The 18,392-nt window shown below is 46.1% G+C and overlaps 1 protein-coding gene across 1 annotated transcript in view; it reads right to left on the minus strand.

Annotated features, from left to right (window-relative positions):
- Window positions 1-16,653: 16,653 nt before the first annotated feature.
- The window catches only part of TG (thyroglobulin), a 171,829-nt gene continuing 170,090 nt past the window's right edge, over window positions 16,654-18,392 (minus strand). Inside the window, exon 45 of the mRNA XM_081919979.1 lies at window positions 16,654-17,017. Within this exon, the coding sequence (XP_081776105.1) occupies window positions 16,917-17,017 (101 nt within the window). The 3' untranslated portion in view covers window positions 16,654-16,916. The remainder of the gene's footprint in view (window positions 17,018-18,392) is intronic.

Consider the following 18,392-nt stretch of genomic DNA (forward strand, 5'->3'; position numbering starts at 1 on the left):
GGTGCTTAGGAACCTTAGCTCTGTGAGGGGCAAACTACAATATTCTTTGGGGCAAAGCCATGTGCTGTAAATACGTGGCACGTACACATCCAAAGTCAAATCGCAAAGAGTATCTGGTCTGCATCGCTGATGTCTTTGCCTGGTTTCTGCCTGTCAATGGAGACCAAGAAGCAAATAGATTACCGTATTTTCCGTCCTATAGGGCGCACCGGCCCATAGGACGCACCTCGGGTTTCTTTGGGGGGGGGAATGAATAAAAAAAAATTATTTCCCCCCCAGCTGTGGCTGCTGCCCCAAGCCTTGCACACACCTGCCCGAAGCACGGGGCAGCCTCTGGAGGGCTCCGCGTGCTTCGGGCTGCAGGCTGCCGCCCCAAGCCTTGCGCGCTGGGAGGGACCTCCCGCCGGGCACGCAAGTCTTGCAGACACTCGCGGGGCTGCAGGCTGCTGCCCGCAAGCCTTGTGAGCCCACGGGAACTCCCGCCGGGCTTGCAAGGCTTGCGGATAGCTTCCTGAAGCCTGGAGAGCGAGAGGGGTCGGTGCGCACCGATGCCTCTTGCTCTCCAGGCTTCAGCGAAAGCCTGCATTCGCCCCATAGGACGCACACACATTTCCCCTTCATTTTTGGAAGGGAAAAAGTGCGTCCTATGGGGCGAAAAATACGGTAAGAGGCTCTCGCAACCTCTGCTTTTCCAGTCACGCAATGTTTTGAAGTCAGGCTTCCAGCTATTCTCAAATCTCCTGAATGCCAAGAGCCTGCTGTTTCTCTGGACTCTACGAGGCTCCAACAAAGTCTCGACCTCTGCCTTCTAAGTAAATTAGTTCAGTGGCCTCTCTGCTCACGACATAGATAGGTTCATGGTGGTTCTGTTATTAAGCCTCTGATTAACCATTTTGACCTCTTATGGAGGAAGGAGAGAGAGAGATTTCTCCAGGGTGTTAGATTAAGGTTACCAGATTTTTTTTCCAATGAATCTGGGGACACTTTTCAACTTCAATGGATTTTGTATGGGGACTGGTTTGTAAATCCGGGGATTGTCCTCAGGAAACAGGGACGTCTGGTAACCTTATGTTAGAGCACCCATGTGAGGGAATCCTTTTCATAATGGGACTTCCCTCCATGATCTTTCCCCACAAGATACCCTGGCAGATATAAAAATGGTTGTTACTGCCAGACCTGGGTTTGTTTGTTTTTTAAATTATTGTTTATTCCGAAACATGCGTTTAGTAATTTAATTCACTGGAATAGTAAATGCTTGTAGGCGTTACTAAGTATTTAAATTTGGTTGGTTGGTGACTGAATTCTAGAGAGTTCTCTAGTAGTTCTCATGGGATTGGCTAACGTTGGTCACATGGGAGGTATCTAGTGGATGAGAGGCTCCATTTTATCTGAAGCAAGATGGCTGCATTTTAGAATCCACTGTGAACACTGCAGGGTTCAGTAGAGAGTTGGGAGTGCTTCTTCTCTACTTGAAAGGGAAAAAAAGAGTGAAAAACTGCAAAAGAAGGTAAAAGTGGGCATCTTTCATAGAAGTTGCAAGGCATGGCCTAATTGAGATACAAAAGACTGAGTACTGAGCTCTGGAAAGAGAGGAAAATACAGTTGTTTGGGAATTAGAAAAGGAGAAGGTAAGTCCATGCTTGAGAAAGCATATGACTGAAAATAATTTGTTTCAATTTGTCTATAGCTATAAGTTTCTGCAAGTACAGTTTTTTTGAATGTTAAAGTCTGGACCTTGGTTTAATTTCCAAAGAAGAGTGTCAGTCATATATATGATTTCAGCTTCTTCGCTCCAGTTTCGTTTCTCTTGACTTCAACAACATGCCATTGGGGCAATTAGTGGTGAATTTCTGCTGGACACATAACGCCATTCCACTTTCTGTAGACGTTTCCCAAAGTTACTGGCATTTGGAGGGGCGCTCTTTGCACTATAGCACAAGAAAAGTGAGACACACACACAAAAACACCTGACCTAGAACATTAGCGGTATGAAAAGTTACAGGGTTTCAGCAAGGAAGCTATGGAGTGAGCATCAACTTGAGTGCATTGCGCATAATTACCCCAATATCACCATGAATCCAGATAATCATGGTTATACAATAAAAAGGGTATCTGAAGGTGGCCCACAAAAGATTCTTGGATATGTGTATAATAATCATAGAACTGTAGAGTTGGAAGCAACCCTGAGGGTCACCTAGTCCAACTCCCTGCAATGCAAAGGAATCTCAGTTGAAGCACCTGTTACGAAAAAGGAGCAATGCAGCAGCGAGCTGCAGCTGGCTGGAAAGCCAAACAGGATGTTGATGTTTGGGACTGTACCCTGGGAACAAAGGGACAGTCTATTCACTGTACTGAGCACCGGATGTTAGCTCAGAGTGTCATCTGACCTGTACTGGAAGTACAGGGGTGGAGTCTCTCTCTCTGCTGTTGGTGTATGGAGAGTGCAGACATGTTTTCTCTGTACTGCTGCAAAGACAGAAATAAAGGCATGTAAATACATTTCTGTCTGTCTCTTTCCCCTCCCTGGGGAAGGCAGGGAGGAGGGAGGAGTGGTGTGTTCTTCTCACGTTTGAGGAGGATCGCCGATAGAGACCTCGCCTGTATCCTGCCGGGAGTCGCAGACGGGGAGGTCAACAAGGAAATCACGCCGGTGCCTGGAGAGTGGCACATTCCTCTGACTAGGCTAAAAGATTTCCTAACAAGATGGTCATCCAGCCTCTGCTTAAATGCACAGAGTTAGAATTGTTTTTATTTTCAAGGGAACTGGGGCAGGGAACGAGCTCGTCTTCAAGTTTAGAGAGTGAAAGAGGAACTAGGGGGGATAAAATCTATGTGGATAAGCACAGCATCAAGATTTTTAAAAAGAAAGTTCCATCCTTAGACATGGGAGTTTCTCATATGTGAAACCCAAACAATGCAAAAGGTGTCTAAAAGATTCGGGATTGAATTTTGCTGGGGAAAATCCATGCCCAGAATTAGGAATGCGTATTTTGAATTTGAAATGCCTCATTCAAAAACAAAATCTGCCAAATCTGCCTGAATGCTCAATGCCAACTTGGAAGACCTAGCGTCAGCCAGAGCTGTAAACAGTTTTTGGTGTGTCTCTGTGCGTGCATTTTTTTTTACACTCAAATATCAAATTCTTCTGCTACTGCAAACAATTTTTCCTGGAAACACACTTACATAATATTGATCTCTGGTTTCTGGTTTGGAAGAGAAATGCTTTTAATTAATTAATTCATTTCTTTTCTAACAAACAACCATTGGAATGGTTGGCAAAGCAATGGAACTGGTTTGCAAACTATTCCAGTAATCTACTCAAAGAACACAGCCTTTTTTATTATTGTTATTATTACTATTAGAAGAGGGAGTGTAAATAAAAGCAGATATTTCTCCGTTTTGCACGTGGCATGTCAGAACGCAGTTCTCGAATCTCGAACATTTTGCAATTGCCTGATGGAGTTTTACACCCACTCTATAGCAAAAGCGGTCTTCGTGGCTTCAAAGGCAATGATGGGAAGGTAATTTTTCTTGCAAAAAGCAGGCAGATGCCTCTGTGCAGTTGCTGCCCAGGGTTGCCTCCCCTGGAAGCCAGTTCTCATAATAACGGATGGAATCTGATTTTTGCTAGCTGAGTTATGAGCAGAGGAAGACAGCTGGAAATGAACTGCTCCTGTACATCCCTGATTTTGAACTGCCCTGAACCACATATTTCTGTTTACACTCGGGCTTTTTAAAGGAATTTTTATAGCAATTCCAGGAAATGTGTAAGGAGGAATGCACAGCCTTGTCAAATTGACAGCTAATTCATCATGTCTCTCCTGTGCCTCCTTTTATATCTCGTTTGTCTATAGCAAAACTGGCTGCTGGGAGCCATGTGCCCAGACCTTCGTGGGTAGCATTTGAAATTATGTACTGTGTTTCTTCATTGTTGTTGTTGTTTAGTCTTGTCTGACTCTTCGTGACCCCATGGACCAGAGCATGCCAGCCACTCCTGTCTTCCACTGCCTCCTGCAGTTTGGTCAAACTCATGTTGGTAGCTTCGAGAACACTGTCCAACCATCCCGTTCTCTCTTGTCCCCTTCTCCTTGTGCCCTCCATCTTTCCCAGCATCAGGGTCTTTTCTAGGAAGTCTTCTCTTCTCATGAGGTGGCCGAAGTATTGGAGCCTCAGCTTCAGGATCTGACCTTCCAGTGAGCACTCAGGGCTGATTTCCTTCTTCTTGCAGTCCATGGGACTCTCAAGAGTCTCCTCCAGCACCATAATTCAAAAGCATCCATTCTTCGTGTTTCTTCACACAGATGCCCAATACATACTGTATCTCGACTGTGCAGAATAAAACAGAAAGACAACTACAGTGGAACCTTGAGTTGCGGACATAATCCATCCTAGATGCACGTCTGCAACTCGAAGCGTTCACATCCAGAAGCGCTGCATCTGCGCACATGCACGGCGTGATTTAGCACTTCTGTGCATGCGCAAGCGGCGAAACCCGGAAGTAACACAACTTGAAAGGATGTAACCTGAAGCAGACAGAACATGAGGTATGACTGTACTCTCTCAACACTGTTGGTGGCTCTGATCCGATATCCCCAAAAACTTCAGAGTCGAATCAAAAATGATTTGCTAGAAGCAGATGTGCTGTTCTATGTTTGTTCTGTGGCATTTTAAGACACCCCACAAATGTATATTTACATGTTTTTTTCATTCACAATACTCAACCTCAGCGTAATTACAGGGTGTGTATCTTTTCCTTCCTTGATCATTTTAAAAAAGAATAGAGAGGATGCACTAGAGGCTATTTAGAGTAAGATGCTCCTTGAAGAATGAGCAAAGTGTCCATTTCGCAAGAGTTGCTTAGTGAAATATAAGTGATAACTGCTGCATTGCAGCACTGCACAGCTGTTTTCCTGTTTGATGCAATTTCCCTATTATATAATTACTATGCAACAGAGACCTGACGGGCCCTCGCTGTACGTAAAACAAGTGGTTTCCAATTAAAGACATGCTCTTAAAAGTTTTCAACATCTGCATTGTGAAAAACAAAACAGACCACTGGGAACTGCAACAAAATGTTGCAGCATATCCACCTCTTCCAACAGGAATGCTCTTATCCAGGCTTTCAGCCAGCCAGCCATTCTCTATTCAAGGATACTCTCAGTTGTGAGAGGTCAAGAAAACTCTTCCATCCCCAACTCATCTTCTGTTTTGCCTTCCCCCCCCCCCAAATGTGAGAGATCAGCCACACTTAGAAAGCACCTAGAAAACCCTGGTCCAAGAATTTCCCCTCCCCCCCCCCACTGTTTTCCCAGGGCAAACCTGCTCTTTAATGCTAAATTGGAGCAAACATCAGCCTGGAGAAAACCTGAATGGCTGTTTGCTCCGACTGAGCGCTAAAGAGCAGTTTTTCCAAGGGGCAAAGTGATAGGACATGGGAAATTGTGAATAAGCCCACAGTCAACATTCTGTGGCTACTGAGCATGCCCAGTCTTCATCAGGACTGGGAACGCTCCTTAGGTTTCATTTTCATTTTAAATTGCATTTCTGCAAATCCCATTTTTCTCCCCAGCATGCCGGCCCCCTCCCCTTGTTTTTAATGGGCAATCAATTCCTGTCGGCACTCAATGCCTGTGTTTGCTGTCAGAACGCCATCAAAACAAACCAAACCAATCAAACTAGAAGAGCCCTCCTGAATTGCATCACACATGCACATATATATATACGGTGTGCTCCTAAACTGCATCAGACAAAGTCTCAGGCAGACAACCTTCTTGGAACAGCTTCACGAGTTCCTATTCCACTGAAACCTGAATGTGGGAACTTCTGCATGGCGTGCAACGAAGGATGTGCGCTAACTCAGAACTTCCTCAAAAGTGCATCTAACCTTTCGTTATGTTTCCAGCAGAGGACAGACACACATTAAGTGACAACAAAGAATTAAGGCAGCCTTGGGCCAATCCAAGAGTAGCCAGTGCCTTCCAGATGTTGCTGGATCAAAGCCACCATAAGCCCTTACCACTGGGCATGCTGGCCTGGCCGGGGCTGATGGGAGTTGGAATCCAGCAACAATCAGGAGATTGCCAGTTTGGGAAAGGCTAAATTAACCTCTTTCTCCTTGGCGAGTACATTTCTGCTTTAATAGTTCCAATCGCTGATTGTGCTGCGATTAAGACATTTTGCCTGGCAAGAAAGGCTCACATTTATTAATTTTTTTCCTAACCAACCTGATCAAATGGCATCATTCTGAACCCCGTGTCTGATTTCTTTTGTTGGAACCTGAATACAGTTTTCTTTTGTTTTCCATCCAACTGTGTGTGTGTGTGTATATATATATATATATATGCAGGTTTTGGTGTCCTCGGGTGTCTTCCCGTGTAAAAGTTGGGGTGTCTAGGCGACGTTTCGACGAGGTCTCACTCGTCATCTTCAGGCTGGTGCTTTCGGCTTCTTGTTACTGGAACAGAGCAGGATCTTAGTGTTTGAGTTCCTATAAATACTGTTGAGGGGGTGTGGTGTATAGCCTCCAATGTTCTGGGCAGAGAGGAAGTTCCCAGGCTAGTGTGCCTTTTCTTCTTTTGTTCCTTAATTACTTGAGGGATATCTTGAGTGATTTCTTGAGTGATATCCTGAGTACCACTTAGGTGGGTCATTAGGTGTGGATTAGTTGCTAAAGTCTTTGTGTCTTGACCTCTTGAACTTTGTGAAGAGTTTTTCTGAGAAGATGGCTGTACTGCACTTAGTTGTGCTCTGGCTTGGCTTCGTGTATAGGGGCGAGCTGTGGTTTTGTGGTTTTGTGGTTTTGCAATATATATATATTGCAAGAGCAAAAAGAGCACGAGGAGGAATGGTGGGGAAGGAAAGAAGAGCCAAGCAGCTCAGGAAACGTACAAGCTAGAAGGTGATAGCCCTCTAATTATTATTATTATTATTATTATTATTATTATTATTATTATTATTATTATTATTATTTATTATTATTATTATTATTATTATTATTATTATTATTATTATTATTATTTATACCCCTCCCATCTGGCTGGGTTTCCCCAGCCACTTTGGGCACCTTCCAACAAAAGATTAAAAATACATTAAATCACCAGTCATTTAAAACTTCCCCAAATAGGGCTGCCTTCAGATGTCTTCTAAACATCAGATAGTTGTTTATTTCTTTGACATCTGATGAGAGGGCGTTCCATAGGGCGGGCGCCACTACCGAGAAGGCCCTCTGCCTGGTTCCCTGTAACCTCACTTCTTCCAGGGAGAGAACTGCCAGATGGCCCTCGGAGCTGGACCTCAGTGTCCGGGTTGGACAATGGGGGTGAAGACACTGCTGCCCAGCGAATGATAAATAGAGGTACATTGCCTCTGGATAAGCAAGCTCCGTATGAGGACGGTCAAATCTGTCAATTTCAGTTTCTCTCAATTTCTCATTTTCCCAGACTTAAGTTTAGTTCTGTCTTTCCGCATGGGTTTATGGGTTTGCGAACTTTTGAAAGCAGGGGACATGTGAAAATTCATCATAATTTCAGTACAGATTCAGTACAGGCTCATATGCGACATACACATTTTCTTAAAGTCATTTCCCCCCAATATGCATCTTTGTATATTATTTTCACCAATATATATACACTTTGCCCTGGTATGTGCATTTTTGTACACATCACTTGGCTGGAGAACTGTGTTGCAAAATTCGGAGCAGCACAAATTTCAAAGGACGGATTGTTCTGTTCCTGAACTGTTTCAGAAAGTGAGAATCAGGAAGGTTTGCCTTTAAATGGGAACTGAATCTAATTTCTTAGTTCCCTAAAATCAGCAGCAGCTATTAGCCAATGCCAGGCCTATTCTATATGAATTGGTCTAATTCTCTGTCAAAGTTCATAGAATCATAGAATTGTAGAGTTGGAAGGGACCCAAGGGACTGTCAGGATCCGGGGGTCCTAAGGCCAGCTGGCTAGGCCACAGCTGGATCGCCTCCCTCTCAGCCTTCATGCTGTGGAGATTCATTGACCTCTGGCTCCGACGTAAATCAGCAACTCAAGCTTGCTGCCTTGTAGCAGAGTAAACTGCACAACAGAAGGGGCTGGAGGCTGTGTGGATACATACTAAAACTATGGATTTATTTTACATAAATCAGAACAAAGAAACATGTCGCCTCTCCTTGCTGTCTTCTCGGAGAGAGACTTGAAAACAAAAGCAATACACAGAGCGGAAGTTCCACTCATGAGACCCAGCAGTCTATGCTGGAATGTAAACAGACATGTGATGCACAACAATCCCATGTCTGCAACAAAAGGGGAAAGGAATCTCGAACAGGGTCCTCTAGTCACATGCAATGGTCACATCCAGGCTTGACTACTGTAATTCGCTCTACATGGGGCGGCCCTTGAAGCTGTCCCAGAAACTCCAGCGGGTGCAGAATGCTGCAGCGAGGCTCCTCACGGAGTCTCTGCCATGGGAGCATATGGCTTTTCATATTTTAATCAACTTGTTTTTATTATTGGTTGTTAGCCGCCCTGAGCCTGGTATTGGCTAGGGAGGGCGGGCTATAAATAAAATTATTATCATCATCATCATCATCAGTCCAACCACCTGCAATGCAGGAATCTCAGCTAAAGCATCCATGACAGATGGCCATCAAACCTCTGCTTAAAAACTTCCAAGGAAGTAGAGTCCACAACCTCCCGAGGGAGTCTCTTCCACTGTCAAACAGCTCTTGCTGTCAGAAAGTTCTTCCTGATGTTTAGTCGGAATCTCCTTTCTTGTCACTTGAAGCCATTGGTTCGAGTCTTACCCTCCAGAGCAGGAGAAAACAACCTTGTCCCCTCTTCCATGTGACAGCCCTTGAGGTATTTGAAGTATCTCCTTCAAATCTCCTTGAGATAGCGTATCTCTTCTCTTTTCCAGGCTAAACATACCCAGCTCTTTCAAATGTTCCTCAGAGGGCTTGGTTTGCAGGTCATCGAGGCCAGGGAAGGCTGAGAAAAACTCTTGCGTGAAAAGCCCTGGATAGCTGCTCCCAGTCCGTGTAGACAATAATGAGCCAGATGGACCAACAGCCTGACTCGGGATAAGGCAGCTTCATGCTCTGATCTCCTTAGCCAGACTAGGCAGCCAGTCTTTTGCTCTTCTGGCTCCATAACAAAAATGCGAAGTCTGCTTTGCCATAATGGAAAGTCCAGTGCACTCCCCCCATTCAGGAAACAGAAACACCAGCGCTTACCTTCAGCGAGCTGGCTTGCTCTTCGATCGTGAGCACAGGATGCCAACAATTTATTCTGGACCATCAACAGGCCCCAAGGCTTTGGGGTGTTACCTAAGGAGTATTCATTAAAAGCAAAACTGTTCCAGTGTGTACAACGTAACCTGGAAACCTGGAACCTGCCGCGTTTCTTCAGTCCAAAATTATCGGGCCAGTGGCAGTTAACTTTGTCTTTCATGTATATTTCCTTCTCTGAGACTGAATCCATGGCTTCTTGCATGTGTTTGGCCTGGTGGAATAAACCATCTGAAAAAGCAATAGAACAGCAGGGAGATTGTTCAGTTTCTGCCCAATACCTCAGATTAAAGGGGCAGCCACAAGATAATCATTATAGTAAAGGTAAAGGGACCCCTGACCATTAGGTCCAGTCGTGGCCGACTCTAGGGTTGCGGCGCTCATCTCGCTTTATTGGCCTAGGGAGCCAGCATACAGCTTCTGGGTCATGTGGCCAGCATGAGTAAGCTGCTTCTGGCAAACCAGAGCAGTGCACGGAAATGCCATTTACCTTCCCGCCGGAGTGGTACCTATTTATCTACTTGCACTTTGTGCTTGCGAACTGCTGGGTTGGCAGGAGCAGGGACTGGGCAACAGGAGCTCACCCCGTCGCGGGGATTCGAACTGCCAACCTTCTGATCGGCAAGTTCTAGGCTCTGTGGTTTAACCCACAGCGCCACCCGCATCCCTCATCATTATAGTATAGACAGATAAATCCAGAACATAATCTCTATGGACAATCAACCATGTGGGTTAGAGTGCCCATTCGCACTCATTGAAACAGTTGGGTTGCATTTTGAAATCACCCATGATCACCCGGTTAGCTCCCATTATCAGTCTATGCCAAATATCCAAACTACGTAAAACGCCACATCTCCGTTATCTAAATGAGCTTTGGAAAACACATTTCTACAAACAAGTTCTGCAGCATTGAATGTGTGAAAGGCCATAGTGGATCAGACTATAGGGCAATGGACTGGATGGATGCAGAGGAATGGTGTGAGGAACCAGCTGGGGAAGCATCAAAGGTAGAAGGCTTAGGGCCCAGGGATTTGTGCTGGTATTATATATATATAATACCACCACCCTATTGGTTTAAAAAAAGGATTAGGGGAAGGCTATCAACAGAGTACGAGTCTCAGTTGCTGAGATTTACAAGCAGGCAGAGGGCTGTTGCATTCATGTTCTACTTGCAAGCTTTCCACATGCATCTGGTTGGCCACTGTGAAAACAGAATTTTGGGTCGGATGGGTCTTTGGGCTGATCCAGCAAAGCTCTCCTCACATACTTGTGGAATTGTTGAGCATGCACTCAGAGTGTGCTTCTCTTTGGCTAGACATGCCCTCAGGCTTTGATTTCCTTCCCTGCCTTATTTATCACCTCGCTGTTCTGCTCTTCGATGGGCATGACATTAATGAGGAATGACTCCAATGAAAGAGCCCCAGCATTTTCAGACACTGAGATGTCTGGATTTCTTATGCAAAGGAGAGGGGGGGGGGACACAACAACCGGAGGACGACTCTTATGACCAGGTCTTCATTTAAAGGCTCTGAGTCACCAGTTACTGGACCAGAATCAGGAAAGTTTTAAGTTCTCTCTCTTAAGTTTCATACATTCGGAATGGAGGGGGTGGGAGAGTTTGTAGAGCTGGATTTCGGCTGCCGTGTTGATCACTGGCTCTGGGCAGAAATTTGTGAATGATTTCAGATCCACTGGGAGGCTGTGTTGCAAATCATGAATGATACGTTCCATAGGGACCATGCAAGTCTAGAGAGTCATAAAAAGGTAAAGGTAAAGGTAAAGGGACCCCTGACCATTAGGTCCAGTCGTGGCCGACTCTGGGGTTGCGGTGCTCATCTCGCTTTACTAGCCGAGGGAGCCGGCGTACAGCTTCCGGGTCATGCGGCCAGCATGACTAAGCCACTTCTGGCGAACCAGAGCAGCACATGGAAACGCCGTTTACCTTCCCGCCGAAGTGGTACCTATTTATCTACTTGCACTTTGACATGCTTTCAAACTGCTAGGTTGGCAGGAGCAGGGACCAAACAACGGGAGCTCACCCCGTCGCAGGGATTCGAACTGCCGACCTTCTGATGGGCAAGTACTAGGCTCTGTGATTTAACCCACAGCGCCACCCGTGTTCCTAGAGATTCATAGCTCTGCTCATTTGGAAGGAGCATTCAGAGGCACTAGACCGGCTTTCCCTTTTCGCATGCGGAGGTGGAAATTAAATTTGATGGAGCTTGCATTTTTAAAGGTGTACCTACCCAATTTCCAAAAGAGTTCCATTCTCCAGCTATACAATGTGTGCATAAAAATAAATGTATTAGTGAAACTAACCTACAGCAATGCATCATATTAGAGAAAATTGCTTCGCAAAGCTGTATATTTGGGAAGATTGCATACGAAGATGTGCAGATTACAGTGGTACCTTGGGTTAAGAACTTAATTTGTTCCGGAGGTCCGTTCTTAACGTGAAACTGTTCTTAACCTGAGGTACCACTTTAGTTAATGGGGCCTCCTGCTGCTGCCGCGCCGCCACTGCACGATTTCTATTCTCATCAGCAAAGTTCTTAACCTGAGGTACTATTTCTGGGTTAGCGGCGTCTGTAACCTGAAGCGTCTGTAACCCGAGGTACCAATGTAGTAGAAAAAATTCAATATGCTCCTTGAATTCTCCTCTTTTTTAAACCTCTTACCTATTAATTGAATATTTTCAATTACATGCTGGTGGGGGGCAGGACTGAAGCCGGTGTGTGGAGCAGCCGGAACCCAAATGGGTAGGGTCACCCTTCTTGCATTGCAGGGGGTCAGACTAGATGACCTTTGGCGTCCCTTCAAACTCTAAGATTCTGCAATTCTATTATTCTTTCTCCCTCTTTCTGACACTCTCTCTTTCTCTCTGTTTCTCAAGAAGTAGGTTAATTCTACTGGATCTTTTACTCTGATTCTTTGGAAAAGGGAAGTCTGTCTGTATACACTGTCGCTTTGTCTCAGGGGGTGGTGTGGGGTTGATTCAGAAGAGACAGAACTGATCCGAGGGGACGCTGCCCTTGGCACTTCAGTGGCAGACTCGGGTAGATTTGGTGTCGCCCCCCAGCTTTTGCAGTGCCATCCTATAGATCAGTGATGTCCAACAGGTCGATCCCCGGGAGGCTCCGGTTGATCACTGCTGATCACGTGCTCCTTTTCCTTTGCTTTTGCCTAAAAGCAGCTGGCCCCGCCTTCTCCCTGCCCCCCCCCTTTTCGCATGATTTCTGGAACGGAAAACAGAGTGCGACATTCCTCCCTAAAACTATTCTGCCTGGCTTTCAATTTGAATTTAGCCTGATCTTTTCTTCCCCTTCCTTCCCTCCCTCTCCCCTTTTTATGAAGATTACCCACTCTGGGATCCCACAGCTAATTCTCCCCTGGTCTCTCCACTGGCCCAAATAGGACTCATTTAGCCAGCTAGCCCTGGTGATCATCTAATGTTTATTGGATCAATTTCCCCCCGAAATTGATTTTTTATTTTATTGTTATTCACGTTTTATACCGTATTTTATGCTGTTTTTTTGTAGAATCAATTAAGTGTTTTAAATTTGTTGTTAGCCACCATGAGCCCGGTTTTCTGAACCGGGAAGGGCGGGGTATAAATAAAAAATTATTATTATTATTATTATTATTATTATTATTATTATTATTAAAGCTCATCAATTTTGGCCTGCCCCCCCCCAAAAAAGGGGGTAGATCACTGCCAGTTTCCCCCCCCCCCCTGTGAGTAGATCTCAGTCTCTTGGGAGTTGGACGTCCCTGCTATAGGTGGATAAGGAGACCCCAGCTCTAGCAAGGAGGTGAAAGGGCTCTGGCAGGGTCCTAGTGCTAACTATGTTTCGGGAAGGAGGTGGAAAAACTCTAGGGGGAACCATTTCAGAGCTTCATGCCTCCTCCTTAAAGCCCTGATGCCCACTTACTGGGCTTTGAGGTGGCACTCCCTCAGCTCAGTCCCCAGTGTGTGCTCACCACCGGCATAGCCCTAAATCCGTCCCTCAGTAATCCAAATGCGGTCATAACCTTTAAAAAACTGGTGATTACTGCCTTAAGTGACCTGAAAACTCATGTGCTTTGTAAGAGCAAGTGTAAAAGTTTTTGCATGTTAACTTCCTCCTCTCCCTGGAATCGCTGCGGACTACTTGACCAAACCACAAAGCCAAGCAGATGTTTGCGCCCTTCCAGGTTGGTCATTCAGTTATCTTAGGTCACATCCACACCAAAGACGGAACGTGTGCAGAGGAGGGCAACCAAGATGATCAAGAGTCTGGAAACCAAGCCTGATGATGAATGGTTGAAGGAGCTGGGTATGTTTAGCCTGGAAAAGAGGAGACTGAGAGGAGATAGGAAACCATCTTCAGATATCCCAAGGACTGTCACATGGAAGAGGGAACAAGCTTGTTTTCTCCTGGTTTGAAGGGCAAGACTTGGAACCAATGGCTTCAAGTGACAAGAAAGGAGACCTCTCTCGCCCTGACCTAGCCACTGTGATCCATGCGACGGTCACCTCCAGACTGGATTATTGTAACTCACTGTACGTGGGGCTGCCCTTGAGACTGACCCAGAAACTCCAGCGGGTGCAGAATGCTGCAGCGAGACTCCTTACGGGGTCTTCGCTGCGAGACCACATTCACCCGGTGCTATACCAGCTGCACTGGCTCCCGGTGGAGTACAGGATCAGGTTTAAGGTGCTGGTTTAAACCTTTAAAGCCCTATACGGCCTAGGACCCTTGTACCTACGGGACCGCCTCTCCTGGTATGCCCCACAGAGAAACTTACGGTCTTCAAATAAAAACATATTGAAGGTCCCAGGCCACAGAGAAGTTAGGCTGGCCTCAACTAGAGCCAGGGCTTTTCCGGCTGTGGCTCCGATCTGGTGGAACGCTCTGTCACTAGAGACTAGGGCCCTGCGGGACTTGACATCTTTCCGCAGGGCCTGCAAGACAGAACTGTTCCACCAGGCCTTTGGCCAGGGCACAGCCTGACTCCCTCCCTCGGCAATCTTCGTGGAGCTCTGGCACAATGGTTGCCAGTGGCTTGATTTGAATCAATTTTATAATGAATGATTTTAGAGCGTTGTTTGTGCTGTACTTTTGTACTGTTTTATTGTTGTTAGCCGCCCTGAGTCCGGCTTTGGCTGGGGAGGGCGGGATATAAATAAAATTATTATTATTAAAACTAAACATCAGGAAGAACTTCCTGGCAGTAACAGCGGAATGGTCTCCTTCAGGAGGCCATCTGTCAGGGATGAGATTCATGCATTGCAGAGGGTTGGACCAGAGGTGCCTTTCAACTCTACAATTCTGTGATTGTATGATCCTACTTAAGTGTCCTGTCAGCACAAGAATTTCCGCTTGTGCAGCCAAACTTTCCCCAGCAAGCATCATCCCACACATGCCCTGCACTGTCCCCAAATTTGCTCTGTTCTGGGAGCCCCCAGAACAGATGTAGGGATGTCCAGGGGAGGATGCAGGGATGGGAGTCCCATTGCAGCAGTGGACATCCTTGCACTGACAGCAGGCTTGCTTAGCACTATATATTGGTACCTCTGCTTAAGAACTTAATTCATTCCAGAGGTCTGTTCTTAACCTGAAGCACCACTTTAGCTAATGGGGCCTCCCGCTGCTGCCGCGCCGCCGGAGCATGATTTCTGTTCTCATCCTGAAGCAAAGTTCTTAACCCGAGGTACTATTTCTGGGTTAGCGGAGTCTGTAACCTGAAGCGTCTGAAACCAGAGGTACCACTGTATTGGATACAACTCCATACATTTAAAGCATTTTACTTCCTCCAAACAATCCTGGAAACTGTAGTCTCTCTCTCAAAGAGCTACACTTCTTAGCACCCTTCACAAACTACAGTTCCCAGGATTCCTTGGGAGAAGCCATGCGTTTTAAATGTATGATGTGGGTGTTGGGAGATTCCATTCCACCTTTTGTTGCAGACATGGGATTGTTGCGTGTCACATGTCTGTTTACATTCCAGCACAGATTGCTGGGTCCCGTGAGCGGAACTTCCGCTCTGTGTATTGCTCTTGTTTTGATTGTCTCTCCGAGAAGACGGCAAGGAGAGACATGTTTCTTTGTCCTGATTTATGTACAATAAATCCGTAGTTTTAGTATGTAGCCACATAGCCTCCAGCCTCTTCCATTGTGCAGTTTACTCTGCTACGTATAGTGTGCTCAAGGCAGCAAGCTTGAGTCGCTGATTTACGTCGGGGCCAGAGGTCGATGAATCTCCACAGCGTGAAGGCTGAGAGGGAGATGATCCAGCTGGGGCCTAGCCAGCTGGCTTTTTGACCCCCGGATGCTGACAGTGGGTGTGACCTTGCCTTTTCCACTACTGTTTTATGTTGTTCTCCATTAGGATCTAAACCCTCTCTTGGTTCCTTAGTGTATGCCTTTCTTTCTTTCTTTCTTTCTTTCTTTCTTTCTTTCTTTCTTTCTTTCTTTCTTTCTTTCTTTCTTTCTCTCTCTCTCTCTCTCTCTCTCTCTCTCTCTCTCTCTCTCTCTCTCTCTCTCTCTCTCATATCCCCACTGTTCTGGATTGGGCACAAGTGAGCAAAACCAAACTACCATTCACAGGAAGCAATATGACGACACTCATGTGTGGCATCCTCAGTGTGCACACATCAACTTTAGGAGCTGGGAAAAAACTCTCAGATAAACAAATGGGCTCCCCCCCCCAAAAAAAAACAGTCCCTAAGCAAGACTGTAAACATAGAGCCATTTCCAAGTCAGCTGGGATAGCTCAGTTGATAGAGCATGGGACTCTTAATCTCATGGTCATGAGTTTGAGCCTCATGTTAGGGCAAAAGATTCCAGCACTGCAAAAGAGGGAAAAGGTAAAGGACCCTTGGATGGTTAAGTCCACTCAAAGGTGACTATGGGGTTGAGGCACTCATCTTGTTTTCAGGCTGAGGAAGCCGGTGTTTGTCCACAGACAGCTTTCTGGGTCATGTGGCCAGCAGGATTAATCCACTTCTGGCACAACGGGACACCATGACGGAAGCCAGAGCGCACGGAAATGCTGTTTACCTTCCCGCCACAGTGGTACCTATTTATCTACTTGCACTGGCATGCTTTCGAAGTGCTAGGTTGGCAGAAGCTGGAGCAGAGCAATGGGCGCTCACCCTACCGTGGGGATTCGAACTGCCGACCTTCTGATTGGCAAGCCCAAGAGGCTTAGTGGTTTAGACCACAGCGCCACCTGCGTCCTATAGTGCATTGTAGAGGGTTGGACTGGAAGATCATTGTGGTACCTTCCAGCTCCATGATTCTATGCTTCTATGATTAACCAGATCACCCGACACCTCAGGTCACATGTTGAGTTTGTGTGTATGCCACTTTGAGAACGGTAAGAAGCCAACTCTCTTTAAAAGGTTTTTGAAGCTTTATTGAGTGCTACGATTTCAATTTGATGCACCGATACCCAGCACATGTGATTCATTGAATGCTGCAGTGCCTGTATGCTTTTGGGACCTGCTCATCTTGTGTCGACGGCAACCATACTTGAAATTTTATTAATCTATTGCAGACACGCTTTTGTGATTTAGCGAGATGATTTCCAACGCCCCGCAGATCTGTAGTGATTTGATTTCATCCAGCCGATCCAAAATCAATAGAAATGTTCGGTTCTATTTCTTGTAGGCCACCTTGTCTCCAAGTGGCTTCTTCTGGGTGGTTTTGGGAAGAAATCCACTGCTAGGCTTGCTTGTGCTGGGTGGCTCTCGTCTGCCTGCAACCACAAGGCAAACAAGATGCATCACTCTGTGAAAAACTCGTGCAAATCATTATTTATCATTGAATCCAATGTGGTTCACTAGTTTTTGTGTCACATTAGTCTGCTGGGCAGCTGTCTGGGAACAATGCAGCGAGCTAATAATTATTGAACAGGCTGCCAGCAGATTCCGCGGTAGAACTTAGAAATCATTTATTTAATGCTAATTCAATTATCCACAAGTTTTCTGGCAGCAAAGGTCAAGCAAAACATTCCAGCGCAACAATACCACATGGACAAAGCACATCGATTTAGGGTTTCAAAAGTGTTGCATCAAAATAGACCAGAAAAATACAGTGCCTGGAAGAATATTTGGGGTTCCAAAGATTGTAAGTTCTTTTTCTGAACTGCTGTTAACTTTCTGATTTATTTATTTTTAAAAAATGAGCATTATTTATAAGTGGGATCTGCAACAAAATGTTGCAGTGGAGAATGTACCTGACTCCAGCTACCCCTTTTCACTCCATTTCCCCTCTTCTGTGGTTTTCTGAGTAATCTGTGCCCATTTTTGTGTGGCTCAGTCCTCCTTGGGCTATTTTGGCTCCTGCCCTTAGTATTTTTCTTTTTCTGCTTTTGCAAAGTATTCTTCTATGGTGAGAAAGCCACTTCCGAATTCAAGAGGAGGTGGTGTTACGGGCTTCATGCCCTCTCCACGTGCGCGGGGGCTGAGATCAGCCCCCGCGCCGATTGAGGGAATCCCCTGGTCATGTCATCCCCTAACCAGCCAATCGTCGGGGGGCGTGGGCGTAGTTTGCCCTATATTACACTGAGGCGGTCGGGGATCTCCCTCTTTTCGTCGCCTCTGCTTCACCGGTTGCCCACCCTCCCGCCCTTCAAGGTTTCCCTTCTGACCTTGCTATGGCCCTCGGTTGGTCGCCGTTATGGGGCCTGGTAGGATTTTTTTCCACTTGGCACATTGGCACCAGCCACTTGGTTTTTCGCCTACCTCGTAGCAAATCGTCACAACTTCCTTGGCATTGGCGGTTAGGTATTGGTATTGTTATGTAGATGGGGGGGGGGAGGAAGTGCCATCACCTCCCCCACAGGTCGAAGGGTAGTCCGGTAAAGGATTTTGGGGTGTGTGGCCCTGTCTTAAGCCTATGGAGGTTAGGGCCTAAGGCACGCCCCCGAGCGGTGACCCCGGGGGACTTCCTAGTTGATGTGCATCAGCAGGACTCCCCCAATTGGTGTTAACCCTTCCCGGACTTCAAGCAATCAGGCTGAAATCATACAGTCGATAGGACCAATGCCTAAGCCAATACCGCTCTTACCTGTAACCAATAAAGTTGTGGCCATTTTTTGCCCATTAACCAAATTAATGGTGTCTTGTGTC

Source organism: Podarcis melisellensis (genome assembly GCF_964234715.1).
Source record: "Podarcis melisellensis genome assembly, chromosome: 7".
Lineage (NCBI taxonomy): Eukaryota > Metazoa > Chordata > Lepidosauria > Squamata > Lacertidae > Podarcis > Podarcis melisellensis.